We start from the raw sequence: 27965 nt of genomic DNA on the forward strand, positions 1-27965 counted from the left end.
CTGTATATACTGCTGATGCAAAGTGCAATGGAGACAGGTAAATGTATCCGAAATAGATACGAAAATATATAGAACCAACTGCTCGCATACTTTAGAAGAACACAGTTCTAAAATGGGCGTTACGCTTCTTCTTGTACAGCGCTTTGAATAAAGTTTCAATTCGTCCCCCAACACGGTAACAGTACACGAGTATTGGCACAACATTTCTTAACATCTCCTGTAGGACTCAAGATGGATCGGAATAAACGAAGGCTAAGACATAACATGATGATACTCTAGAAAATAATGTTAGCAGCGGTAAGAAGACTCCACGAGTGAACAAACTAAAGATAATTACCATAAAAGCCCTTCACTGAAGGCTCCTCAAATTGTCTTCCTTTGACGTTTAAAAAAAATATTGTTTTTGAGTGGACAGTGCTGTATTACGACTACATGTACTCTGTCCATAATTTGAACTATGTTCCATTTGATGGCATAGTCCACAATCAAAGGCAAACTACCATAGTTCTGACTTTTACGTTAGGGGACCAAAAGATTGTTTCAACGCGTGTGTTGTTACGTGTGTCGCATGTGATATTTGATCATGTGATACACTGTATTGTGCAAAGGAGCATTAGAAGGTGAAAGTTTGACATTTGATATTAGGGACAGAAATTTTAGATAGAGCTTCTGAACCCTTTGTTTCCCAGAAATGAACGACACGTCACTTCTAATAATATCGATGTATTACCCACTTAAAAAGTGACGAGAAAACAATCTTATCTTGGAGACGTTGTTACTGTGTCATAGCACTATTTCACGTAAAAATGTAAATCATATAAATAAAAAAGAGAATCATAAATCAGAGCTTGGCAGCTGTAGGGTTCATTAATAAAATGTAAAATTAATTTTAGGTCGCATAACATTTTGTTTTGCATATGATGCTTCTAACTTTCATACTACATTACGCTTAAGGTAAATATTGTAACTTTACAACAAGGTACAAAGAAACCAGTTCAAACAATACAGAAGGGTTTTTTATAAACAAAATTAAAAAGGATTTTACGAAGGGAAACAGTATAGTTTTCCCTGTCTTACACAATCAAAACTGTTGACATAAAATACAAAGTTTGTTAGATGGCAAGGTAGAATTTTTTTAAAAATTCGTGCAAAGGTATGGATCCTATTTATAAGAGGAGTTTGCAAGAATTTGCCTGTGTAGTTTTAGATATAACTTGAACAGTTAATCACCATATCACTTGCCAAAGGAACAAACATAATAATGATGGGACAGGATAGTTCATAAAGGTATTGTTCATATTTCTTAAAGGTGTATATAATGATGATACATGTGTAAATTTTTGCGCAATAGTGTCAATATAATTTTATAAATAAATTATCTATCTAATGTAATAATAATCTAAAATTTTCAGACCAGAATGTAAACTAGTGTTATAAATCAAGAAATAACTGATCTTGCAACAAAAACAAGGTTTTTAACTTTCTCATAGCTTGCCACCTTTGTAACAAATTCAGGTGGATTCAGGGTCCCCCCCATAGGACAATTAGTGTTCCTATACTCCATAACAGATGATATAGAATGCCGGGCTGAACAATGAAATTCCCTAGCACCAGATTCCAGTAGTATACGTTCCAAATTACGTTCAGTTATTCCACCACCTACAAAAATAACAGGTGATCCTTCACATCCTCTTGGAAAAAATTGAAAACCTTGCCGCAACCATATTACTGCTACAGTAGGGGGAAAACCCTTTGAATGAGCAGACTACATTGTGCCCCTTTAGGTCAGAAATCAATGCATATTAGGTTCTTAAACAGAATCGTTAAGAATGAAATAATAAAAATCATAATAATTACAATAATAATTATAGTAATCATGATGATGATGACTAAGTCAAAATTCATTGACAAAAAATTGTATCTACATACATACACACATTCATACTGGTTTACTGTGTAAATACACGTAGCTATTGGTGAGAAACATTCTCAAGCTAGTTTTCAGGTACTAAACAGAAGATAAATTAAAACAGACTAAAATAGAATTATCAAAGTATCTTAATTTTTATGAGGTCAACCAGTCAAACTCATGGACTGTATTTCCCTTAATAAGCTATCCAACAGAGGAACTTGTGAAAACATGTACCTTAAAACTGAATCATACAAAAAATAAAATAGAAGACAATGACTTGTTGTGAATAGAAGAACCTACCTGGGACAATGGTAATTCTGTCTTTAGCCTAAGAAGGACAAAACTTCAAATTATCCATGTCATTTAAGACATGTATACTTTTTTAAATACCTACTCACACAAAGAAAACTGTTACTTTGTATAAATGACATTTTCAGCTGATGCTATCTTTGAAGTTTAAGTTTCTTCTCTTTGAGTTTGCTAACTTTCAATCTTGGCTGAATTTTCAAAAAATACTCATTACAGCCCTCCAATTTGAGACTGTTCACCATGGCAAGTAAAAAATATACACAGCAACTAAAATTTTAGTGAAAGTTGCTGATTGGCTACCAACAGATTTGGAAAAAAATTAGAAAAATCTATTAATGTTTGGTTGAATTAACAAATGTACCAGCATGTCCTTGCTGGTACATTATGATGATTTTTTTTTCAGTGACCAAATTTTTTTGCTATAGCAACCATTTTATAGCTGAAGGTCACCAAAAGGCAACTTTTGGAAAAAGGGAACTTGGAGCCCATGAATACCTTTTCAATTAGATGTGTTATAGTTTGTAATCCTTCCAGTGCTGAAGAGTCTTGTCCACTAGTTAAGATACGCTCAAAGCCTATCTTAATAATAACCTCTAAAGATGTGTAAGGATCCTTGAGCATGTCAAAAGCTGCAAAAAGTAAAACATTCTAACTTTAGCCAACTGGACCCACCAAAATGGTTCAATAACAAACTAACATTTATCAATAAACTTCTAAAATAGATATATATCAGAAAGCTTGAAATAAAGCTGGTTTATCAAACTTCATGTGTTACTTTACATTATTTTGTTTACTTTACTTTTTTCTAACAGGTACACTCAATATTTTAAACATATTGAAGTATTGGAATTAGGTTTGTAAAAATAAACCTCTGTACACAGTCCAACATTGAGTAACTTGTCTAAATCTTATGAAAAATTTGATACTTTACAAAGAATTAACTCTGGAATATTCAACACTAAGTATGAAAAGAAAAGATAAGAGAGTACTACCTCTGTGGAAAGTAGCTTGAAGTGGACTTGCCAGATCTAAACAAAAACAAAGAGGAAAAGACAATTATCAAAAATTCAGAGAAACATAATAAAATAAAGTTGATACCTTTTTAAATTAAAATAATATTATTTCAGAGTAGGAAAGTAAGGGAATTGCAAAGTGCTTCTTACTCAAGAGCAGAGGTTTTAATTGATAAATGGAGTCACACCTCCAGAAATGGCCAGCTCTAGATGGGAACCTGCTCATCATGGTAGCCAATGCCACAGTAGTCCATAATTTTCACTTTTACCAATCTGAATCACTACCCCCTCCCCCCCTTAAACAGCTTCCTTTCTCCTTTCTAAAATGGCCAGTGACCTTTATCTGAGGTTAAGTTCAACTGTTTTATACTTGTTTTAAATTCTCCCTACTCTCACTTAGTTTTTGCCACAAACACAAACTGATAAAGAGATTCTCTAAATTGTGCTTACTAAAAAATAGCAGGGATGAGGACACTTGCACTAACATGCTACCACATTGTATTGAAGAAATACATAATTGTAATAAAAATTAAGCAACCTCTGAGTTCTTCACACCTCAATGTGTCCACTGCCCCTTCACTAAAGGATGACATAAATATTTATCATCAACAATAATACTCTAAATATAATGAAAGCAATGATGTAATGAAAATAATCATCATCATCATAATATTAATAATAATACCAGTAATAATAATAATAGTTTATTTCCAGAATATCTACATGCATCTGCCTCTGATAACTTACAACAGAGAAACAAATTAATTACATAAATTAAGAGCTAAGTATTAATGAACACCTACAGACTATTTGTTAAATATAGTAAACAAATGTCTAAAACAATGATTAACAGCTGATAAAGTTTACATCTTGTAAGAACTAGAATTACATGTACTTGAAATATTATATCACACTGTTTATAAGCTTTGTTCCCCACAAATCTCATTTAACAAATTGAATGTTGTAGAGCAAAAGTCAGCACATGACCTTATTGGTTGAAGAATTCCAATAATGTAAAGTTTAGGTGCAAAGTCTATAAAAGTTCCTTCCTGAGTAGTACAACTGGCTGTGAAGTGCCACCATAACCCTTTTAACTCTCTAAGAATGACTGGCTTCTAACTTCTGACCTTACAGTATCACTCTTGAATCAAATATAAAAGTTATAAGAATAAAGGAAATGATCAACAATTTCAGAAGCTCTTGACTGTCACACAAGTTATCCTTGTCACTAAGACAGTGGTCAATACTAAAGGATATACACAGCAAACTAAGGAGAATATGAATGCTAACATAAGGGTATAACATGAATTAAGAAATGCCGAAATTATAAGCACTGAAGTTTTTCTTAGTTTATTTCAGCTGAGCATACAGCTCTACCTGAATAGCTTCATAAAAGAGGACTGCAGTTAAAAAATTTCTGACACTCACACACCTTGTAAGGATGCCAAACACTACTCCATCTGCTCCAGCTTCCTTGAATATCTTGACATCTTCCTTCATTACTTCAAATTCATCCTCGGTGTAAAGAAAGTCCCCTCCTCTTGGCCTTATCATTACAAACACTGGAATTGGTGATCTTTGTTTGATAATTCTAAACATTCCTGCAAAAATAAGATATTTAAGCTTCACACAAGCAACTTGAACCTAGAAATACTGGAGACATTAAGTACAATATTTACAGCAAAACTTGAATAGCAAAAAAGGAACTTATTTCCTTCTTCTTTCAGTCATTTTTTGAACTTAAGTTAACATATTTGCTTTTAGTAGGAACATGTAATTCTGGGCTAATTTGCAACACTGTTGATCAAAGTTAAGACAGGAAAGAGGGTAAAAGCAGAGATCATTCTTGCTATTATTTGTTGCCGTGAACATCATGTGTTCACCCATGATCAAATATTATAACCCTTCAGGTATTGAAATTGTCACTAAATAGAGTACTGTAAAGTGGAAAAGAATTTCAACCCTTTAACTCCCTCTACACACTACATCAATACAGTATCAAGCAGACAAGCAATGTGAATAAAAAGAAAATGTCAGTTAGGGGAGTATTTAATTACGGTTACTGTAATACCAGATTCTTGGAATTTACATCAGAAGAACTGTATGTCAGATAGTAAAAAGAATTACTCTTGAGATCTAAGAGTGAAAAAGGGTTAAAAGATCTTGATCCCAACAAGAAAAATTGACTACCAAAATGTATGAGAAGCACAGACATTGAGTGGTAACAGTAAAGTATTTACAACTACCACTCCACATTATGGTAAAATTCACCTGCCTAGAGATGGTGTGGTTCCACCTTCCATCAGATTGGAGCACAGTTCAACACGAGTGGCACCTACATGTACATATAAAACAGCCACAAAGCTAGGAATGTTGATCAAAATCATAAAAATTCTACCTTAGACATTATAAACAAGAAATTTAATTTTAAATTTCCCTATACAATTTGTAATAAAAGAATCACTAGCAAGAGCTTTATTTCCACTTTTCTTTAATAGAACAGTCAATTTATCAGTTGATATGTTAATTGAGAGTTGATTAACACATTGGTAGATAATTACAGGTGGTAGCTATAGGAATACACTGTAGATAATTGGTTGCTAGTCAGCACACAGTCAGACAATAGCTAACCAATAATCAGCCAATAGTTTGGTAATACTCTTCGGGTAGAAGACAGTTGTCTTGGTGTCTCAATAGTCAACCAAAATCTCTACTGAGAAGTCAATCCACTATCAATGAAGGTATGGTCACCAATAAGCTGCCTGTAGAGCAACTATCAACCAACTGTTATGGAAAATGAATGTTCGATCGTTTGTCTTACAATGAAAGAGTCAGGCTAATCAGTTGTCTTGGTGTCTCAATAGTCAACTAAAATCTCTACTGAGAAGTCAATCCACTATCAATGAAGGTATGGTCATCGATAAGCTGACTGTAGAGCAACTGTCAACCAACTGTTATGGAAAATGAATGTTCGATCATTTGTCTTACAATGAAAGAGTCAGGCTAATCAATTGAGTGTTGATCACAACTTTTTGACTGCTGCACTGCTAGTCTTTGTCAAGTCAGGCTACAAGGTTGAAAGGTTTACCTGTAGCTATTCAGAGCACCTTGGTTTGTTGTTATTGGTGTATAACGATGCTCTGTTAATCAACTCTCTACCAAATTTCTATGTACATGTCAATCAACCATACACCCAGACATTGACCAACCTATAACCAAGACTATCTACTGTACACACAATCCAAATATTGTAGCATCACTAGTGTCAATGTGCATGGAAGAGTAAATTAATATCACGGATTTTGCCATGCCTGGAAGCAGACCTCCAGTTGGTTAAATTTAACTGACCTTTGATTTAATGAACTTCCCAACAGGTTTTTGGTGAGTTTATTAACAGAAATTTCAAGAATGGTCATTACTTACTTATATGGAAGAAGGTAGAAGAGGATGGAAGTGAGTGGCAGGAAGAAAAAACATAGGGTAGCAACTTGTATGTTGGTTTTCATGATTTTAGTAATATTTTCTTTTCTGTTAGTTACACATGCATGCAAATTGATTGTGTATCTAAATGTCTGGTTAGTTTGATATAGGCAAATTTATCCCCCCACCCACCTAGCCATGCAGTAAAAACCATCATGCCAAATAAACATCACTACTTCCTATAGTAACAATAGAGTAACAATAGATTCCAGATTAAATTTTTCTGAACATGTAAATTCAGCATGCAAGATGGCCAGTCAAAGAATTGCTGTCCTCATGCAACTAAGAAATCTAATCCCTATTAAGGCCAAAACTCTAACTGCATAAGGCAGCTGTGTTACTTCACCTTACATACTGCCACCTAGTGTGGCACTTTTGTAGAGCTAGTGATTTGCACAAGCTTAAACAGTTTCAAGAAAGAGGTTTGAGAGTGGTGTACAATGAAAAGTAAGCTAGTTATTTTCAATTATTGAAAAGGGCCAAGCTGCCAAATTTGATGATCAGACATTTGCATGACATTGCATTCTTATGTATTAAGTTAAATATAAGCTATGCCCAAGTAATATTTGCAATATTTTTAAAGAACATAGCTCTAGGTATAATTTGAAGCAATCTGATTTCTCCACTCCTATGTATAACTCTGTAACTTAAGGTAGGCACTCGCTGCGACACTTAGGACCTAAATTATGGGCGAAGCTGTCATTGGATGACAGATCAGCCAAAACACTTAATGAGTTTAAAAGGCGCATTTGTGGCAAAGATCTTGGTGAGTTAATAGAAACCGGCTGCAAGGGTTGTATCCTCAGCTCAACATGACATTTTTACCTTTTTTTTTTCTTTTTTTTACTTCAATACTCATATTTTAATGTAGATGTCTTAGTCTTTTAATTCTATATGGTATTTTATATAATTCTGTATTGTATTTTATACTAATATGTGTCCCCTTATTAGTATGGGTTCGGTAAAGTTTTCGCATAGCTATTTAGCCATGTAAAACAAATCTGTTTTCCTAATGGCAATGTATTGTTTTTGTCATTGTTTTCTCTATCCAGAACTGGATGCATAACGTAGTATGGGGTTGTGCGGAAATTTTACCATGGGTTCTCCCAGGCTACATGGTTCGACACTTTAATAAAGTTTATTATTAGCAGTAGTAGTAGTAGTAGTTAAGTAACACGCTTTGGTGACAACTGACCGTAATACCGCCAAAATACGGTGTACTTGTTCGACAGGTTTGTGAATTAATCCTTGAAAAATGACTTCTCCAATGTCTCATGAGATAAGTTATGGTGGAAACGATGAAAAAAAAAAGGGGCACTAACTCATTTTAGGTTTGTCAGACACAACTAGATCCAGTTAGAAGAGGGAATGAACTGACGTGCTATTTTGAAACGAAATCTGAGGATTGTATCGTGATATTGTAATTAGAAGGACACTGATATAAACAGCTAAAACATTTCTTACCTCCTTTTTCAGCATTTAAAGCAGACTGTACAGAGTCTACACATACTTCCATGTTGATATTTGTTTACCAGTAAAGAATCAGCCGCTGCAAGCCGCTTCGAGCCGCTGCACGGTCAGCCAAAATTCAGTAACCTTCCGCACGTGAATCTTTCATTTTCATCTGTGGAGGACTGGTGTCGAGAAAAACAGTGCACAAGATGGCGGCCTCGTTGGCCATGTGTAGTCGCTGTGCACGAAAGTTAAAACATATTCGCGTAAATCGGCCCCTAGCACTGAGGTAAGATAACAGGGTAACACTAATGTACCTATGGTGGGTTTTAAGCCTCTTGAAATTTTACGATCGAGGTCAAATTGCGGCAGACTAAGTGCATATGTTTTAACATGTAGATTGCCCTCACTTACAGAGTGTAGAATACCATGGAAAAGAGCAGCAGTGAAAGGCTGATTTTTCAGATTCTAGCAGATCAGGCAAACTTTAGTCTGATAATTTTGGAAATTCTTATCAGTTGCGGGAAATTTTGGTTGACTTTGACCTGTTGACTGCCAAAGCTACATGTATGTTCAAAACGCACTGAATTGTCTATAAAACACTAACCGGGTAGTCATCTGGTCACACTGATAGTATGAGGTGTATATAAGACTTCGTGGAAGTGTACTACATTATACATAGGGTGTGTAATTTAGACTGGAGTGAAAATAGTTTCAGCTGCACCCATTTGGTCTGAATGTGCCAAGTGACGATTATGCCTCTGCTAAAACTTTTCAGAGGTTTACACGAAGGCGTACATATGAAAACCTGTGAGTGTCTATGTTTCACCACCACGAGTTTCTTAGATTCCGTTGTTTTGAGTTCTTTGTGGAAATGTGGACTTTAACCCTTAAACTGACCCATGAGTGACCAAGACATTATTTCTCTTTACAATATCAATAGACAATCATGCAGACAAGTAATGAGAATAACAAAGTATCAATCAGGGGACTATTACTTGATCCAATACCAAATTCTCTAAACTAACATCATATCATATGTGACAGACAGTAAAAAGAATTACTAATGAGATATTGGGGGTGAAAGAATTAAACATATGTATCAACAAACAACATGCAGAATTAGCATGTAATTATTTGCATCATTTTTTATCCTTCACAGACCACTATGCACTGCACCCTCCAAGTCATCTTCTGATGAATTAGATGATAAAGCCATGTGTGAGTTGCATGTACTCACTTTTTACTAATTTGAAAATGACTATGAGTTAGTCACCATAGACCTAGTTAACATTTAAACTCCTGTGAGCGACCAAGACAGAATTTCTTCTTACTATATCTATACAATATCATGCAGACAAGTGATGAGAATGAAGAAAAATATCAATTATTGGATTACTAATTGATCTGATACCAAATTCTCCAAACTAACATAATGAGAATCGTTTGGCAGACAGTAAGGAGAATTACTTACAAGATCTTGGTAGTTAAAGGTGAAACCACTTAGCCTGATTTGAGTTTCCTGTAGTTTACTGGTAGAGTATTTAAAATAGTAATCAGAAGGTCATAGGATTAGCTTCCATTGAGAGCACTTGGACCTCATTTTTTCTGAGTATGCCGGAGTCATTCACTGAACAACATCACCTTTCAACTATGAGTGCATTTAGAGCTTTTTTTCATAGGTTTCAATTTTATTGAGTATTATTTTCCAGTGAAATTAATTATGGCATGTTGATAATAAAAATGCTGAAAGTGAAGATTCTGAGTTTAAAAAGTAGCTTCTTTCTGTTCTTCATTAGATTTGGAAGCTCTATATGCTTCTTCCAGGAAAAGGTGAGTTGCTTTGTTTGCTTTCAGACCTCTGAGACTACTGGTAGTTGAACATGATTGTCTAACTAGCTCATACATGAACTACCCAGTAACTGTTAATGTTGTAAGTAAAGTGGAAATCAGGGCAGAATTATTTTAAACTGGGTTGATATCTATTTTTAATAATATTGCATCTAGAACAAATTAAGTACAAATTAAAGTAGTTTAAACTTGATTTAAGTTGTGATTCAGTTATCTTCTCAGGTTGAATTTTTCTGATATCAAATCCATTTTTATTTTTCTTTGTGTTGTATTGTTTGGCATGATTTGAAACAAAGAAGGATACAAATCAAAGTGGCTTGTAAAAGATTTAGACCAGTCAAAAGCATTAAACCACAACATGTACAAAACTTATCTTTTGTTTTAAATTTTATCCTCCAAACAAATTTAGATTTTAATTCCCAAAAGATTCATCTAGTTTGAACCAAATCATAACTAAATGCAAACATGAAGCAACACTTTATTTGAAAAGGTTCTTTTTATTTCTGAAGTGCCTAACCAGAGGTCAATTATTGTAAGTAGAATTTTAATGGATCCTCTCATACACTTTCCCTTTTTTTTAGAGATCCATTAGCTGTGTTGAGAGCATTGGAGTCAACTGTAAGACCTGTGAGTACCATTTTCCTTCTGTTTTTAATTATACTATAAAACTTGCTTTTCAGTATGTACATTTAATCTTTACATTAACCATTTTTGTTCTTTATTTCATCAACTTTTTTAGTTTTGTTGCCCAAATGCGACTCTATGCTTGGGGAGTACTTATTAACAATTTTTCTTTTGCATTCTGCAATTATTCCAGAACATTATGTAATCAAGTTAATGTGGTAACTCCTTACAAAACTGTTTGTTGCCATGTACAGTGGTTTGAATCTTGGAAAACAAATGATGAAATATATAACCTTGAACATTAAACAATGTTTTAAATGCACCTCCTCTCAACTTTTGTAACAATCTGACTGAACTCTTCAGTAAATCATTTTCTTGATTCTCAGACACATTTCATGCCAAATCCTGAGTTTATTGAGGACAATAATTTGCTACCAAGAAATAAAATCATGAAGGTTTGTTCTTGATATTGTTATGGCATGATGATGGTTAAAACAATTTTATATTTTACTTTCTGGTGCAACTTAGTGAATGAAAAAACTGTACAGTTTTAAGTAGTAGTTAACCCTTTAACTCCCAGAATTGATCAACATGAAACTTCTCCCTGTAATATCCTTACATTATCTGGCAAACAGGTGATGAGAATATTCAAACTTCTTAGATAGAAGCTGCTATCTTAATTTAGCACCAAGTTCTCATAACTAATTTACAAGGAAATGAGTAGCAGCTAGAGAGGAGAATTAACACTCAGATCTTGGGAGTTAAAGGGTTAAAGTTAGATACTGTTTCTTCATGACAATATTGTGTGTAGATCTACTTTTTCAATTTACAATGTCATAGTGTATCCAATCCTTATGAACCAATATTTTTTAAAAATTGAGAAAATTTATATCATACACTAAAACGTGTCCCTAAAGTACAGTAAGTATTTTCTGTTAGGTTAATGGTAAAAAAAGATTGAAAATAGAGTTTGCATGTCCTCCTCTCGCTGTCTCTATGCGAGAAAGAATTGGATGTAAAATATACAAAATGTATCTGTATGCTTAAAGGAAATAGTATGTTTTCCCCTTGTAGATGTAAGTGTCCTGGTCAAAGACAAAAAAAGATTAAAATGTCTTTGTGTGTGAAAATCGACTTTGAACCTGTATATTGTACAGGGCCCAATTGTTCAAAGGTCAATCAGCAGTAACCCAAGGTTAAATTTTAATACTGGTTTCTTTTTCCCTTTTTTCAAAAGCCCTTTCAGGATAATTTCCTCAATTCTTTTAAGAGCATCTAATCATTAAATTGTCGGCAGAAAGAATTATATTGAATTTTCTTTTAAAGCTTCCAGATCTGAAATAAGATTACACACTAACCCTGGGTTATCTTAACTTAACTTTGAACAACCCAGGCCAGGTCTATGGGACTCCTCTTATCAAAAAATTTTTTGATCAATACTTAATTGAGAAAAACTCAATAACAAGGAGATAAGGGTGCTTGTTTATATTTTGAGTAATTGATTATTAGGTCAGTACTTGAATGAGCAAATCAGAAAGTTATTCTGGATGGAACTTATATATTCACTTCTTGGTTTATTCTTTGTCGTGTTGTGTTTTGATATGCTTTTCTGTTTTGTTTTTGTTTTTTGTTTTTTTCAAAGAGTAGTTAGGATTTTTATGATTTATAGTAACAATCCTATTGATAGTTTCTTCTTTCTTGCAGGATCAATGTTATTGGGCCAAGAGGTCAGGTGTAGAAGCTGCTAAGTTTGTGATCTCAAATTGTCCAGGGATTTTTCCTCTTTGGAATGCAAACCCTGTAAGTTGACCTTTTCTGCAAAATCACACCTTGATCTAATTCTCTTTAATGGCCAGTTACAGTAAAGATGTATAAATGTTGTAAATGGCTTTCTTTCTCACTCCAGGCTTGGAAAGTAGAAGGTGCACAAGCTATTGATGTTGATGATGTTCAAACTGAGGATCAACTGAAAGGTTTGTCAGAAGTTGTGTTTAATTTAACAAGTGTACTGGAACATTGATTGAAATAATCACCAAATGAATATAAAAGGTGTTATCATGATTAAGAAGTTGAAACCTCCTGTTCCCTTAATCAAATCAGTACAATGCAGTTTAACCAAGAGAGGAAAACCACCAGTTAATTTGACACTCACAGTAAATGTTAATGTGCTTCCTTCTCTCAACAGCTCTCAAGCTGCAAGCACTTTGAAGTTTAATATTTCTATTTATTGTGTTCTTTTCTCTTGAAACTTCAGTAGCATCTGGAGTTAGAAGTTTCTCTACTTGAATTTATAGACTAGAAGTGGAATCATATCGATCTCTGACTAATTCTGTTTCATCAGTATTAATTAAGGGGAAGAGTGCCAGGAATGCTGCCCAAGCCTTTGAAAAATTCAAGGAACAAGGTGAAAATTTTTTGTTTTTGCTGTACCATGTTCCTCTAATTATAAATGAGTAGGCCTTGTGCATGTTTATGTTGACCCAATTTCACCCCTCAAGCCTTGCATTTAAGGTGTGGACTGGCATATTTTAATTGTAAAGTATTTCCAAAACACTAAAGTCAAATGAATACCCACATAAAAAGAGGCAAAGATTCATGAAAGTTTGGTGCAAACAGGACTTGGCAGTGAATTTCAGTAAATGACATCATCATGCATTAGAGCCATTCAAAGAAATTTTGTTGAGTTCACTTAGAGAGATAGACACTGGGGAAATATTGATAACAGCTAAGTGTTCCGATAACACCAGGTCAAAGGTAACCAAAAAGTGATTATGCATGAAATAGGTGATTGATTGAGAAGTTACTCTGCTTGCCATTAGATGTTAAATGTTAAAAACTTCACTATGTACTGTACTACATGTGATGAATGTACAGTAGGTTCTAAGTTTTACCAAACTGAGGATCAGTTTTAATTAACAAATAGCCATGAAAGAAGTAAGAAAATACAGTACTTGGCCTTCTTTTTTTAATGAACTGTGTAGTATGATGCAGCATGGATGGGAGTGTCTTTGGCTATGCAATTATTGGCCAAAAATCACCTCTTTCATGCCCTTTAACATGTAACAATCTTTATTTTGCCCTTTATTTTCTTGCTTAATGTTTTTCTCAGTATGGTTATTCAATTCTTCCCTTCAGCTCACAGCATATTGGCTGAACATTTTATCCAAAAGAGTATTTGTTCCCAGTCTTCACTGGATGTTTTTCCCCTCAGAAAGGTTCAGTCTATGGAATAAAAGGGCAATATGGGTTATGTGACCTCACAGTTCATTTAATTAACATATAGATTTCATGTTGCTATACCTCTTTCTAGAGCAAAAAAGTTGCATGAACAAAAAAGTTGCACATGAGACGGAGATGGGTGTGTCACTGATAGAATCTATTTGTTTTACATAATAAAAAGACAAAAAATGATTGATGGTGATGTCATCTATGCATCTGTCTGCCAATAGCTCATAAATAAGAAGCCATTAAATGTATGCATGATTCAGCTTATATAAATATGATTTTTTGTTATTACAATTTGCAGGGGTTGAAGTGTCACTGGAAACACAAAATAACTTGCTTGACCTGGTTGCCTTTAAACTGGGCACTGAATCAGCCGAAGAGACTTTGACCTTAGAAGTAAGGGTTTCTTAATGCTATTGCAGATGCAACACAGTCAATTATATGCAGATGGAAACCAGAATCCTTTAAACTTAAGAGCAACATGATACTGGTTTGAATTAATGATACCAATGGCTGTTTGAGGTGATGCCTAATCAGTTGTAACAATCTAACTGTTAGCAATATTTTTTTAATACCTTTAGGAAAAATCAGAGTATTTAGAAACTGGGGATGCTGATATGGATGAGAGTGAAACATTTAGTAACGATGATGATCTAATTAACCCAGAGGTAATTAATACACATGTAGTATACCTGGTTTTTACCCACACAAGCCTAATGCTCATAAATACCAGCTGATGTTCTCTGTTTCCATGTCTAAAGCATTTAGAGCATTGTGCTCTTTATTGGTGGGAGTGTAAGTCCATAACAGGACATCTTTCAACTGATTGTTGGGTGAGATAGACAGTTGGCCAATTTAGGGAAATTTCTGTTCTTACCTCTCATTCTAAGGATCTTTTGAGGTTTTAATTTTTGTTGATCATTCCCTTCTTTAACCCTTTAACTCCCAGGAGTGGCCAAGACAGAATTTTTCCTTACAGTACCAATACAACATCAAACAGACAAATGATGAGAATAAAGAAAAATAAAAGTTGGAGATCAGTTGATCCAATACTAAATTCTCTGAACTAACATCATTAGCATTGCATGATAGAAAGTAAGGGGAATTACCAATAAGATCTTGAGAGTAAAAGGGTTTAGAATGTTGTGTATCCCTCCCCTGGTTTCCCTCTCAGACCCATTAAAGTTTTACCAGTTTATTCATTATCATTTTAATGTGATCCATTTAAACCTACTGTTTTTTTTTTCTGGAATTAGAATACCCACTGATACAAAATTGCAAAATAATCTTACGTTGATTTGCATGTATGAAAATTGCAATTTAAGCTCAACTTGTAGTGCCTTTCAGATTAAAGAACTGATTAATAATTTGTGTACTTCATTCTATAGGGTGATGGTGGTACAATTACTGTTTTATGGAAGTGAGTGAATGGTTTATTTATTCATATATTTTATGTATTGTTTTTTGTTCCTTCTTTAAGTAGTTTGTTGTATTTGTTAGTACTATAATACTCTTATTTGTTTGTTTGTTTGTTTGTTTTTTTTTCAAATGAGCAATTAAAACTGTTACAATGTGGCTGGAAATTGTTGCTGGTGTTTCACATGAAGTCTCCTTACTTAGGTGAGGAGGAAGACAACTTTTTACAAAAAAAAAATGCTGGATCATTTATTGTATTGCATGCATTGTACATGTATCTCACTTGAAACACAAAGTTTAAAAAAAAATGTTTCTAGAGAACTGAAAAGTTATTTTCATGTCTCTTTTAACAGCAGTGACAATTATGCAGAACGATTGTTTAAAAGTATGACAACCAAAGATGGCCGAACATATGAAGCTATGATGCTAGGTTTGATAAAGGTATAATAATTAAACTTCAAATGATTTTAATTGATGACAGGTCTTTTTTGTTTATTGGCTATGTGAAGGAATTTCTTTAAGACAGGTAGATTCCCATATCATGACCTGAGAAATTTCCTGCTTTTAATTCTTGAGATGGCTACAGGACAGGCTGAGCAGTTTTGCCACTCAGTAAATATCCACCACTATCCACTTCTGCTTTGGTAAATAATTGTTAATTGTTCCACAGAAAAGTGCTTTTATAATTCAACCTATATTGTGGGAGTGTCTTCTCTCATGGTTTTGGTTTTCACAATCTCTGTATTTGCAATGCAATTATAAGATATACAGAAAATATGTACCTGAAGATGAACATCTTTGAGACAATTATTGTCTTCCTGTTTTTAGTTTAGAGCCTATGAAAGAGCCTTTGATATGCTAATCAATGGAATGAGAGCAAATGGACACCAAGGTTGGATTTTCGTGTTCCAAATTTTATAAGGATAAATTAAATAAATGAATGTAGTTTTGATTAAACTGATAGATATTGAATTAATAATTTACCTGTCAGTTTTACTCATGAAAACCATTTTTTTTTTGATATGCAGCTTCTCTGTTGACCTACAATTATCTATTAAAGGGAATCTCAAGAATTGAAAATTGGGAAATGGCACAGGTCAGTACATATTACCCTGACTGTACAGCTCTTTCACTGTTCAGGTATATCTGTAATGGGAGAAAACGTCATCACAGTTAAAGAAAGAACTGAAGGTAGATGAAAAGAAAAGGTAATTATCTGCCATACAATTCTCATGATTTTTGGAGAATTTGGTAGTAGATCAACTAATAGTCCTGTTCTTTATATTTTCCCCTATTCTCAACACTTGTCTGCTTGATATTATATTGATATCGTAAAGAGAAATTCTGTTTTGGTTGCTCCTGGCAGTGAAAGGGTTAAGGAGTCCCTTAATTCCATTGTTGTTCCAAATGCTGTCTCAAGTCTGAACAGATTTGGGTTTAGTAAACATTTTTTTCAATGATGTGTAGTATTTACAGACTGCAGAATGCAGATCTGCCTTTACCTAGAAATAGAAGTTGACTTCAAGCAAACACATTTTGGAACTAGCTACCAGCAAACCAGAAAAACTTACCAAGCATCATGAACATTATGTAGAAGGTTATCTCTCTGGCCTTTGTTGTGAAAAAGTTTGCAGAAGTACATGCTTGAAGCCTAAATGATCTTGTAAAGTTTGCCTTGACACTGACACAAACTTTGAGTGAAATCTAAATTACTGGTTTGACATCTTGGCTTTCCTTTTTCAGATTCTTGTCAAAGAAATGGTTAAAGAACCTGTAGTCATTCCTGATCTCAGTGAGTTTATTTTACTGTAATAATTCCTTTGAAACAAATTGTTCATGTCATTACCATAAATACCATCACTAATTGTAGTGTGCATGTCATTTTTTAGAGAATGCCCACTGATCATGTTTCTTCAGTCAATTATTCTCTTTTTTAGCTATCCTTGAGTACTTCCCCCATCATTGCAGTCAGGGTTTTTTAGTATTAAATTTTTATATTTAAACATGACCTGGGTGTGAATATGATCCTGCTGAATTCTCTTATCTACCTAATTTATTTTTCCTCTTCCTCCTCATCTCCCTCCTTTTTAACATAATCAGAAAAAATTTAATTTAGGTATTCCTTTGTATTTCTCTACTAGTCACATTCAATTCCCTTATGAGGGTTGCTGTTGTAGGAGTTAAAGAAGGACAAAGGACAAGGCTTGTACTGTCCTTGATGAGAGACATGAAAGATCTTGGAATAGGTAAGTTGGTTCTGTTATATTGCAATGAGGGTCCCAGAATCATGACTGGAACACATCTTGAATCTTTTAATTTGTTACCCAATATATTGCAACCCCTGAAATCACATTTACCAGACTATTTTCAGACCTTGTATTGTTCTTCCCAATATCTTGGGTCAATTTCAGTGGGAAGAAGTAACAATACCTCTGTTGTCGCAAGGATAAATACATAACATGTTTCTTTTAACATCCAAGATCTGATTAATTCTCCTCTCTAGCTGCTACAAATTTCCTCTCAATTCATTGTGAGAATTTGGTGTTACTTGTAGATCAAGATAAGAACTTTTACCTGATGAGTTTGAGTAATCTCATTACTTGTTTGCTGAATATACTGTATGGATATTATAGGGAGAAGTTACATGTTAATCACTTCTGTTAGTTACATGGTAAAAGAACACTGATTTGTTTACAGTTAAACCTGAGTTATATTTCATGCCCAGAATAAAAATTCTGGGTTTGAACCAGAGTATGGGTCATTGTTTTGTGCTCATTAGGACCTCTCTGCATCCAGGGTACCATCAAATTTCTAGGGAAACTTCACTAAATGCTAAGGGAAGGATAATAGTTCAACTGTTGACAAGCTTCCATCCAGGAAGAGAGGTGGTACCTCTCATGCTATTTATCAAGACTGAAGAGGGAGAATTTAATTCTTTTTTTTTTCATCAACCTTTCCTTAATTTTTTAGACTGTGTCATATTGCAGTACATGCAAAATGCTGCTTAATTAAGTGAGGTGTAGATTATTTGTTACATAGCAAAAAAATGAAAGGGGTATTTTGAAATGAATAAGATGTCTGTTCTTGGTAAAAGAAACTTATTTTTTTCATAACTAATGGAAAGTATGTTTTCTTTAAGAGCCTTCTCTGGAATCATACACTCAGTTACTACGAGCAGAATACCTGCCATTTTGGAACAAGAAGAAGGAAAGGAAGCAGAATAAACGTAAATGTCAGATTATGTACAATGTAATTATTTAATATGTGTTGATTATATGTAGTTCATCCCCATCCAAGAGGAAAGGTGTGAAGACCAGTAACCTTGTAAAGCAACAGCTAGGAAAAGGGCTTATAGGCATGTGGCCTGGTGATCAGAAGAAGATGAGAGACAGACAGACAGTTGGACTGTTATCTAGAGTAACAATTTATCTTTAAAATCAGCACTTTTAATCCCTATCATATCAATGAAAGCTTTTTATTCTACTTTTATTGTTGTTTCTCCAATTACCATATTCCCACCAATAGCGTAACTCCATTTTTCTGCTTATGAAATATGCAAAACCCACAATTCTTCTAGTCACTCTGATGAAAAGGCACAAGTAGATTGATGGTCACCCAAAAAATGGAAAGCCAGACAAACATGTGGACAAACAAACACAGATATTACTGTGAATGTATACCTGGACAACTCCAAACAAAAACATTTCCTATAATGAGTAGGTACATTCAAGTAGACCCACAGATGGATAAATAAGAGTCTGTGAGACAAATTGATATAGAAGACATTTATACACTGTAATTATAATTTCTTAACCATTTAGAAACTATTTCTTTTTTCCTTGTCTTTTCAGAACCATTGAAAAAGATGTTTGCAAGTCCTGCAGTTCTTGATCTAATTCTCACTCAACTGGAATCTCTGCCCAATCTCCCACCCATTATAGATCCAGAAGATAGTAAGACTTCTACCAGAGAAATCTACCTCTTTTTAGCCTTTTACATGATAAGCTCATGATATAAGAAAAAGAGTTTTTGATTGCTCAGAAGCAAATTTAATATATCAATCTGGACCTTTTGCACTCACACAGATGAAGAATCTTATATTGTACTTTGTTTCTTTTTTTTAGGTTCCACTAACACACCATTTTTCTTGATTCTATTTTGCTAAAGTTTTTCTCCAGTATTGACTATTTTATCCATTTTGTCCATGCCACTGTTGCCAAACCCCTTAATAGCTGTAATAATCATTTCAAATATCTTTCTTCTTTAAAAGAAAGGACTTTGCCAAGTCCATTTGTAATGGAAGTTCCCCACAGTCTCTTGGTGTGTTTAGGCCTGTTGAGTGTTTTGGTATTTAAAGAAAAACCTAAGATAGCTGTACGCAAGTTTGCCAGGGACACAATTTTTTATCCTTTTTCTCAACTTGTCTTGTGATTAACTGAAAGATGTCAGGTGACAGAGGTTGAAAGTGTTGCATTTTAGGGTGTTAGCTTACAGTTAACTCAGGGTTTAATGGAATGACCATGGCAAAAAAATAAGTCAGATTACATGTGCAAAATAAAAAGGTTTATAGAGGTTTTTGGAAATAGTGACTTCATGGAACAGTTATAAATAGAATTAATTCTTTCAAAAAAATTATTTATGTTGATCAGAAGATAAGATAATGCAAAAAAAAATAGATAATTGAGGTCTGGATGATTGAGGTTTCACCCTATTTATGCCTCATTATTGTTCAGATTTGAGAATTATATTGTATATGAAAATTTACCTAATTTTGCTTTTGTTTTGAGCTGATGGGAAAAAATATATTTTTTTTAGGCAACTTCCTCAACACAGCTATGAGTGCAGTAAGTATTTTTACCTAAAAAATGACACTCATGTTTACAAATATTTGATAAGGAATGAAAAGACTTCAGAGCATTCCCATTTTTATTAGAAAGAAATTGAAAATAATTTAGAGCCCAAGTTACTCAGTTCATAGGAGTATTAGTTCTGGCCTGCTAAAAGACTTCAGAATTGACAAACAGTCTTTCCCATTTGACCACAAAATGATGCCTAAAAAATTTTGACAAGAAAAAAACCATAATTGAAACAAAATTTGATTCTAATTTGTTCTTTTTACAGGCTATTCTTTGTATTGATGCTAATATAGCAATACGTGTGTACAACTTGGTGCAGAAAGACAGGAATGTTTCTTATCTTGGTGTGAAATATTCTCAGTTCTAGTAAGTGATTTTTTTGTGGAAAGATTTTTAATGTACATACAAGAAAATTCCTACCATAGTATACACACTAGTGTATAAGAAAAAAAAACAGTCCTGTACCACTTTTAGTAAGAATTTAGTATGACCTTACTTTTACCTTGCTTTGTGAACTACTGGTTATACAAAGAAGACTTGCTGAAGCAAAATTAATGTACACAGATGTAGTGAGATCATTTTCATCTGGGAAAAATTCCATGAGAGATAATCTTGTCACCCCATCTGAGTTGTCTGACTGAATTCTTTGAGCTAAGGAGCTATGAAGATTTGCTTGATTTTGAACTGACTGAGCAATTAATTTCAGTGGATCATGAAATCAAAAGACAAAAGAGCCTGTTTGTCAGTCAGTCAGTCAGCCAATCAATCAGAATGACAGATTGTTTTTCTAATTGACTGGCTCAGGGATTGGTTGATTGATTGACTGGCAAGTGAATAGATTGACTGACCAATTGATTCTTTAATTGATGTTATGATATTTCTCATTCCTCCATCCATTTGTCCATTCATTCATTCATTCATTATTTCTGCTGTAGTTCCACATTTCTTTTGGCCCTCTCAACATCAGATGTGGAATTTTCTTTGCTATATAAGTACTACAAAGAAATTGTACCTGAGGTATGTTTAATAGCTGTTTCATATTATATCTTTTGATGTATTGCTTGCTGTTGTTGTAACAAACTCATGCTTTTTTTTTGTCTGTTTTGTCTCTTTTTTTTATTGTAATACCCTGGTTTATAATCTTACAGTTTTTCTGATGTTATCTTAAAGCTGAGTGTTGAAGCATTTGAAGTACTTCTTGTATGGATCTTTGTTTTGACTACTATTTGGAGCACTCAAAATTCTTTTTCTCAGTGTATGCATATGTCATTTATTACATAAACTCATCTTTCACTTGTTCTTTTCTTTGTTAGAAAACAGCTTGAACTATTTTGGCACACCCCCTTCAAAATAATAAATAGTGCCAGAAGAGAAAAGAAATTAGGTGTAAACATTTAAAGTCATTGTTGTTGCCTGTAATGTAAAGTAAATCTCCCTGTTCAAGAGAAGATATTTATTTTCTATATATCTTTTTCATCACAGCAGGTCTGTTATTCCATTCATATTTTTTTGATATTTTTAAAAAATTGTTTGCTTTTTAGAAAATTAGACCAAGATCATACGTCTATGTCACCCTTCTGAACCAGGCGTACAAGACTCACAATGTAAAAATTGCTCCACAACTCTATCAGGGTAAGTTTTCAACTTATCACAGTACCTCCACAAAGTTTCATGTACAATTCTGGATTAACTTCCAGTAAACCCCTTGTACATGTACCTTCTCTATTTAGTCCTTAAGAAACCTCATTGCTTTTTTTGTTAACTCCTTTGCACCTCTCTCACATTAGCAGGCATTATTATCTTTCTTTTATGCCCATGAAAATTAGCCTTCTTCACCTTGCTTTTTCTTAGGAAAAAGTATTTAGTGTGTTTAATCATATTGTCAAAGCCAGAAAGGTCTCAAATATAAAAGAAATATCAATTAGGCTTCCTATTAATTTAAAAAGATTAATAATTATTATTGATTAATATTATTGAGCTGGCAACCTCCATCAAGAGCTCATATTTTTTTTTAATTGAGAAGCAGGGAAAGCATAGTGGTGAGAATTTGTCCACCCAATGCAGTGGACAAGCTTCTTTTCCTGAGCATAGCATCACTTTTAGGTTCAGAATTTTTTTTCAAGGTGCTTGTTCTTCCTCTCAGGGTTCTCCTCCAGGTTCCATTTTTTGGGCTCCTCCCTCAAAAACTTACACCCCAAATTTTGAATTTGAACTAGAAACTGAGAACAAGAGGAGCCTGTTGAAAGTTTATTGCAGCCAGACAGCCTGCATTAGATAGCCCATCCTCAAAATGCAGCCAATTTTTGTAAAGTGGTAAAACAATGAGAAGTAGAGTAGCAGATCTTATTAATTAGTCTATTGCTAAGCTGTGTTCCCTCCTTCTAAGCATCTGACTCATTCCCTCCATTGACCATTCAACTCTTGCAAGGATTTCCTGCTGGTTCCATTGTTTTTTAACGTCTTATCATTTTCAAACAAGGTCAGTCGAAGCTGTCCTTTTGTTCTTCTCCCCAACAGGAAGACTAACTATTGCAGGAATTTATTAGTTAATGTTTTCTTTCCCTTTAACAGATATGCAAAAGTATAAAGTAGAGATTTCAGAAAATGTAGTCAGAGCATTGATTAAAACCCTTGCTGCAGCTGACAATCCTGAGGTTTGTTGTGATCAGTGGAAATTCAGAAACATCTACTCAATAAATAATGGTGGTAGTGATTATCTTAGGAATTGTACAAAATTTGAAATACTTGAAAAAGTTTTTTTTCCCTAGGCCCCCCTTATGTTTGATGGCTGGGGAATGTTATCGCCTGGAACCTAGAAATCTTCCAAACCAGTGGTAGCCGTAGGATAATTTGCTATCCCGGACCTCTCTTGCACCCCCTTATTCATCCCCTCCAGACTCCCTCTTTTTTCTTCTTTTAAATGGATGCCACAGAAAGAAATAAACCATGTAATCTCATTCAGATGTCAGACTTCATTGTGATTTTAAAGTCACTAAGTGTTTTTAAATCATTCATCATCTTAGGATCTTAAAAAGAACTTGGAAGTCATGCACGATGTTTTACATTGGGTAGGAGTATTCAAGCTAAGGTATGTTTCTTAACCCGTGTGCGCCCAAGATCAGGTTGTTAAATCTTCCTTCCAGCTGTTGCACATAAGCATGCAAATAAGTTAGGAAAATTGCTTTTTTTGCAAATCACAGCCTCTCAAGGATTTGTTTTTGTATTCTCATCACCTGGTTGTTGAGTAATGTATTGAATTTGTGAGGAGAAGTTACTTGTTAGTCAACTTCCTTCCTCCTATTGTGAATATTGTAAAGAAACTTCTTGATACTAATGTTAAAGTGAATCTTCTAAACTGAGTTTGAAAGGTTTTTTTAATCTCTAATGAGGATCTTCAATTTTTGCTGTTATAGTATTCCTCCACTGACCATTGCTCTAATCATTCGGATGTACACTGTAAACGATAAACTAGAAGAAGCTTGGTAAGGTTACAAACTACCTCATAGGTTATAATATTCTTAACAGGGCCGTTCTGAAACCACTTATTGGAGGAGATTGCTTCCTGTAGAGATATTATTTTACCATTATTATTATTATATCTTTTTCTACATCGTATATTTTAATAGTAAGCCATTGAAATTGAGTAGCCAGTAAAGATTTAGACAGACACTTTTAATTACTGCTTAGTCTTATTAAAAAGGCCCGCCGTTCAGAAACAAGTAGCTGGCAAATCGTCGGCCTTCAGTGCATCTATAAAACACTGGCTGTTTTTATACACACAAAAAATACATGGGTCCGCACGTTCTCTTAATTTTATCCTAAATGCCGTTTGGTAGAAGAAATGGATTTCTCTGATTGCTCCGATTGTGAATTGCTCCAACTAGTTTAGCTCTGTAATTAGTTTTGGTACCCTGTTATATGATATGATCATTCCCAATTTCATATGCTTTCATTTACAGCACTGAAAAATTGCTTTTGTTGTTGTTGTTGTTGTTGTTGTTGCTGTGGCCATGCCATCCTAAAGACACCACCTTCGACCTATTTTTGGAATAGTATATACATTTAAAAACAGATTTATGTTAGGCTAACTAGGGATTCTATTATTTCAGGAATTGTTTAGCGATGTACAATAAAGTAGAAGCCTTTCCACAGTAAGTACTTTATGAATTGTCAGGTCAGGTTTTATTAAAGTGTGGAGACCTTTCTCTAGTGTCTCTAATTTTTTGCCTGCAACTCGGAAATTACTCACAAAAAATCGTGGCTGTATTTTCTGTGCTGATTTTGGCACCATTTCTTGGGGACTTTTCTGGAAAAAAATTCACTTACTATGTCATTTTAAGTTGTATCATGTTTGGCCTCATAGCCAACTTGTTTGCGACATACCTAACATGTATAGGATAGGTATTTAAATCGAAGTTTATACCTGTTAATGTAAGACTTGATATAAGAATATTTCACGTGTCTTGTGAGTCTTACGTTGTAGAAACATGGACTTTTCATGGTAATTTTTTTTTAATTTCACTCCAGTTTTTCAAGTCTCTTTAACATACTGAATCTGGCGGTGAAGAAAGGTGACAAAACCAAAGTAGTGGTAAGTGTCACGCTGCATGTCACACTAGACTGTCACAGTATTTTTCTGGCTAGGATGTCACACTCTAGGTGTGTAGGTGCTTCAATCGATATATTGGGTGACAGGTAAAGGGATGCGCTCGGCTTAGTTTAGACGTGTGCATCAGAAGTAAGATATAGTGTCGTTTCATTGCAATTTTACATGGATTGCCTTTGTTTCTTTCCATCTCTACTTTTGGAAATCCTTCCAGAATATTACCTGAGAATGCATTGCTTCATCCAATAACTTCAGACGATTTTATGTACTTCCGTAAAATTTTTACACCCCAAAGATTTGACAGTTTGTCTATCGCTCTGTCTTATTAGGTGTTTTTTGTGTGTGTGGGTCCCAATATTTGTTGCTGTTGTGATACTTTTCAACTCTTTCAGGTAACTTTTGAGCTGATAGCCAAGTATGGGTTTGAATTTAACAGTCGCAGACGAAGTCGTTATTATGATGCAGTCGACCTTCCTCCTGATAAAAGGCAAGGCACTTGTCATTATTCTTTCCTTAGTATCATATACAATCAGTACTTTTGAAGGTAGAAAACACAACACTGGTAACAACAAACAAACTTGAGAACCCACTGACTTTTGGCTGACTGATTTACTGACTGAATGTCAAATTGGCTGGAAGGCTCGCAAGCTGATTGATTGTATATGTATATGTATGTATAATCTTTATTTAAGCACGAAACAATTCATCAGCAATTATATTAACTAAAACTATTTAAAAATTAAAACACTAACTAATAACTAAAAGCTGTTTTCCGTGAATGCCGTGCGTTATAGAGTGGCATTGATCTTGCGTTTAAATAACCCCAGAGACTCTGTGTTCCTTATATCACATGGAAGACTATTCCATAATGTGGCTCCACTATAGCTAAAGCTTTTTCGATAATAGTTAGTGCGAGGTAGAGGAACATTGAGTTTATTTTCAGAGTCCCCGAGGTCATAAGCAGAGTTACGCCATCTAAACTTAGAATTAAGATATTCAGGAGCTAGCCCGTGCAGACATTTGAAAACCATGGTAACTCTATGAATTTCCTGCTGGCTTGTCAGATTTTTCCAACTTAAAAATTCAAGTAGCTTAGTTGCATCGGCATCATAGCTGGAAAATGTCAAAACACGGGCTGCTCTAATCTGTAATTTCTGCAGCTTATCTCGAAGCGTTATCCCACAGCTACCCCAGACAATGTCACAGTAATCAAAGTGAGGTTTTACTAAAGCTTGGTAAAGATTGTCTAACAGACTGCTAGACTAAACATTTTACAACTGCCTGCCTGGTAGCTATACTGACTGACCAACTGCTAGACGGCCAGGCTAATAGTTTTACTGACTGCTTGCCTGATTGCTAGACTAACTGACTGACTGACTTCTCGACTGCTAGGCTGAGAGTCTTACTGACTGCCTGCCTGCCTGATTGCTAGACTGACGGATTGACAGACTTATCGTCTGACGGACTAAACCGTCAATTTACCAATTCATTCATCATTATTTCATTTGTCATTATCAGGAAACACATCGACAAGTTATTTGAAAGTTTAGCTGCTCTCGGTAAGTGCTTTGAAGGTTCTCGCTTACTCAGTTTCTCGGTAATATAGGCTCCGGTAGTATTTCTTTTTTTCAATGAAAGATATACTTGAAGAGGGAGGGCTGCATTCTGTGACATAACTGAGGGAAAGCCTTACATTGGTTTTGTGGTTTAAGTTGCAACTTTAGAGAGCCATTTAACTTGTTGACCCCTTCCACCCTAAGGTTAACATTCATACTCTTCCCACTGTTCTCTTTACAATTTCTGTGGTACTGACAAAAAGAATTTATTAGAGCATTTATGGCACGGTGGTGAGAACGCACGCCTTCCCACTACTGTGACCCGGATTCGATTCCCGGACCTGGTGTCGCATGTGGGTTGCGTTTTTTGTTGGTTCTCGTCCTTGCTCTAAGGGTTTTTCTCTGGGTCACCCCTTCACAAAAGCCAACGTTCTAAATTCCAATTCAACTTGGAAACAGTGGACAAGAAGAGTCAGCTCGCGGAATGTCCTCCATTAAATCCCATTTTTTGTAATTTGTTTGACAATTAGGTGATCATTTCTTTTATTCATATGACCTTAACTTTTGATTCCTAAAGGATGTGTAAGGAGAAATAAAAAGCCAGACACTCTAAGCGGTAAGGTAAAGGGGTTTATTCAAGAGATAAAGTAGTCAACTCTAGTGTTCTAAAGCTATACCCAATCTAATCAACACATGATGTCTCGATTAGACCATTTATCTGTTTGTCTCTTTTTTTGTTGTTTTAATAGAAAAAAACAGGAAGAAAGCAATAGACGCAGCAGCTAACTTGCCGGATGAGGTATGGATCTGTAGTTGTCTCCATGTGTATACAACTTTAAACCTTTTTCTTATAGGTGTAATTGGTTATTCATTTTTTAATTTCGATTTCTTTTGAAAAATACAGAAATAAATGGGCAAATTTCTATCTTTTAATCACGATGTTTTTATATCTGTGTTTAAGGATGATGCCTCACATAACCCAACAGAGATTTAAGGAAAAGAGTAGATGCAAAGTGCCCAAACGAAGAGCACAGAAAACATCGCGGAAATCTCTGAACAGTAATATAGACTTTGTTACAGTCATTTGTCGTGGACGTTAATTTTGTGTTTCGGAAGCGTTTTATTTTTTGAACAACCTGCTAGTTCGCACACTTCCGTTAATTGACACGCACGAAGTATTAAGCAAAATCGTTCCCAGGGTCTCTCCTCTTTCCACCCTACGGAGCCAGGGAGACTGGACAACGCCGTGGGGTCTTCTCTCTGTCGTTCTAAATGGTCTGAAGTCGGGAGAGAAGGGGTACTATGGCGTTTTCAGTGCAGTTTCATAGGTCGGAAAGTGGTCGATCTTAGCAAATGGCAACATACAGTAAACCAATAAGAACTCAAAACAGATGCAAGTATGAGACACTAAGCGCGCAAACAAACAAACAAACGAAGGAAAAAAATTTTTTTTAGATCAAGTTTTAAATGGCTCTTAATGCATCTCCTTACAGATCGCAAGTAAAGTAGAAATAAAGAAGATTGTTTTGGACAGTTTCAACGTGCCGTTCACTTTGAATAATATGCGTGTTTTGCGTCACACTACTACTGTTGTATGCTTTCGGTTTAGGTCCGTTTGGTCACCTCACAAATAAAAATTTCATCAGTACTATTTTGACTTGAACT

General features: G+C 34.6%; 2 protein-coding genes across 3 annotated transcripts; one reads left to right on the forward strand and one right to left on the reverse strand.

Moving 5' to 3' along the window:
- LOC131799796 (copper homeostasis protein cutC homolog) lies at positions 1-8339 on the reverse strand. 2 transcript variants are annotated; one of them, XM_059117494.2, is made up of 8 exons: positions 8179-8339; positions 5510-5569; positions 4667-4835; positions 3773-3813; positions 3214-3249; positions 2717-2850; positions 2213-2240; positions 1-1659 (listed from the first exon to the last, which is right to left on the reverse strand). In XM_059117494.2, exons 1-8 carry the CDS (start codon positions 8228-8230, stop codon positions 1439-1441), a joined length of 741 nt encoding a protein of 246 aa, XP_058973477.1. In that variant the 5' UTR covers positions 8231-8339; the 3' UTR covers positions 1-1438. The 2 variants fall into 2 exon arrangements, with proteins under 2 accessions (XP_058973477.1, XP_058973478.1); XM_059117495.2 differs by having other exon boundaries at positions 5506-5569; positions 8179-8254.
- LOC131799794 (small ribosomal subunit protein mS39) lies at positions 8324-27831 on the forward strand. The gene is made up of 31 exons (XM_059117492.2): positions 8324-8455; positions 9329-9387; positions 9966-9999; positions 10599-10644; positions 11028-11096; positions 12346-12441; positions 12548-12614; positions 12983-13045; positions 14168-14262; positions 14448-14534; positions 15255-15286; positions 15636-15723; positions 16111-16174; positions 16311-16378; positions 17026-17074; positions 17424-17528; positions 18422-18508; positions 19134-19235; positions 20098-20126; positions 20404-20504; positions 21074-21155; positions 21680-21770; positions 22710-22792; positions 23162-23226; positions 23552-23620; positions 24248-24289; positions 24666-24729; positions 25137-25231; positions 26263-26303; positions 27050-27099; positions 27262-27831. Exons 1-31 carry the CDS (start codon positions 8376-8378, stop codon positions 27292-27294), a joined length of 2136 nt encoding a protein of 711 aa, XP_058973475.2. The 5' UTR covers positions 8324-8375; the 3' UTR covers positions 27295-27831.
- The last annotated feature ends 134 nt before the right edge of the window (positions 27832-27965 follow it).

This window comes from Pocillopora verrucosa, chromosome 1 (genome assembly GCF_036669915.1).
Source record: "Pocillopora verrucosa isolate sample1 chromosome 1, ASM3666991v2, whole genome shotgun sequence".
Taxonomy (NCBI): Eukaryota; Metazoa; Cnidaria; class Anthozoa; order Scleractinia; family Pocilloporidae; genus Pocillopora; species Pocillopora verrucosa.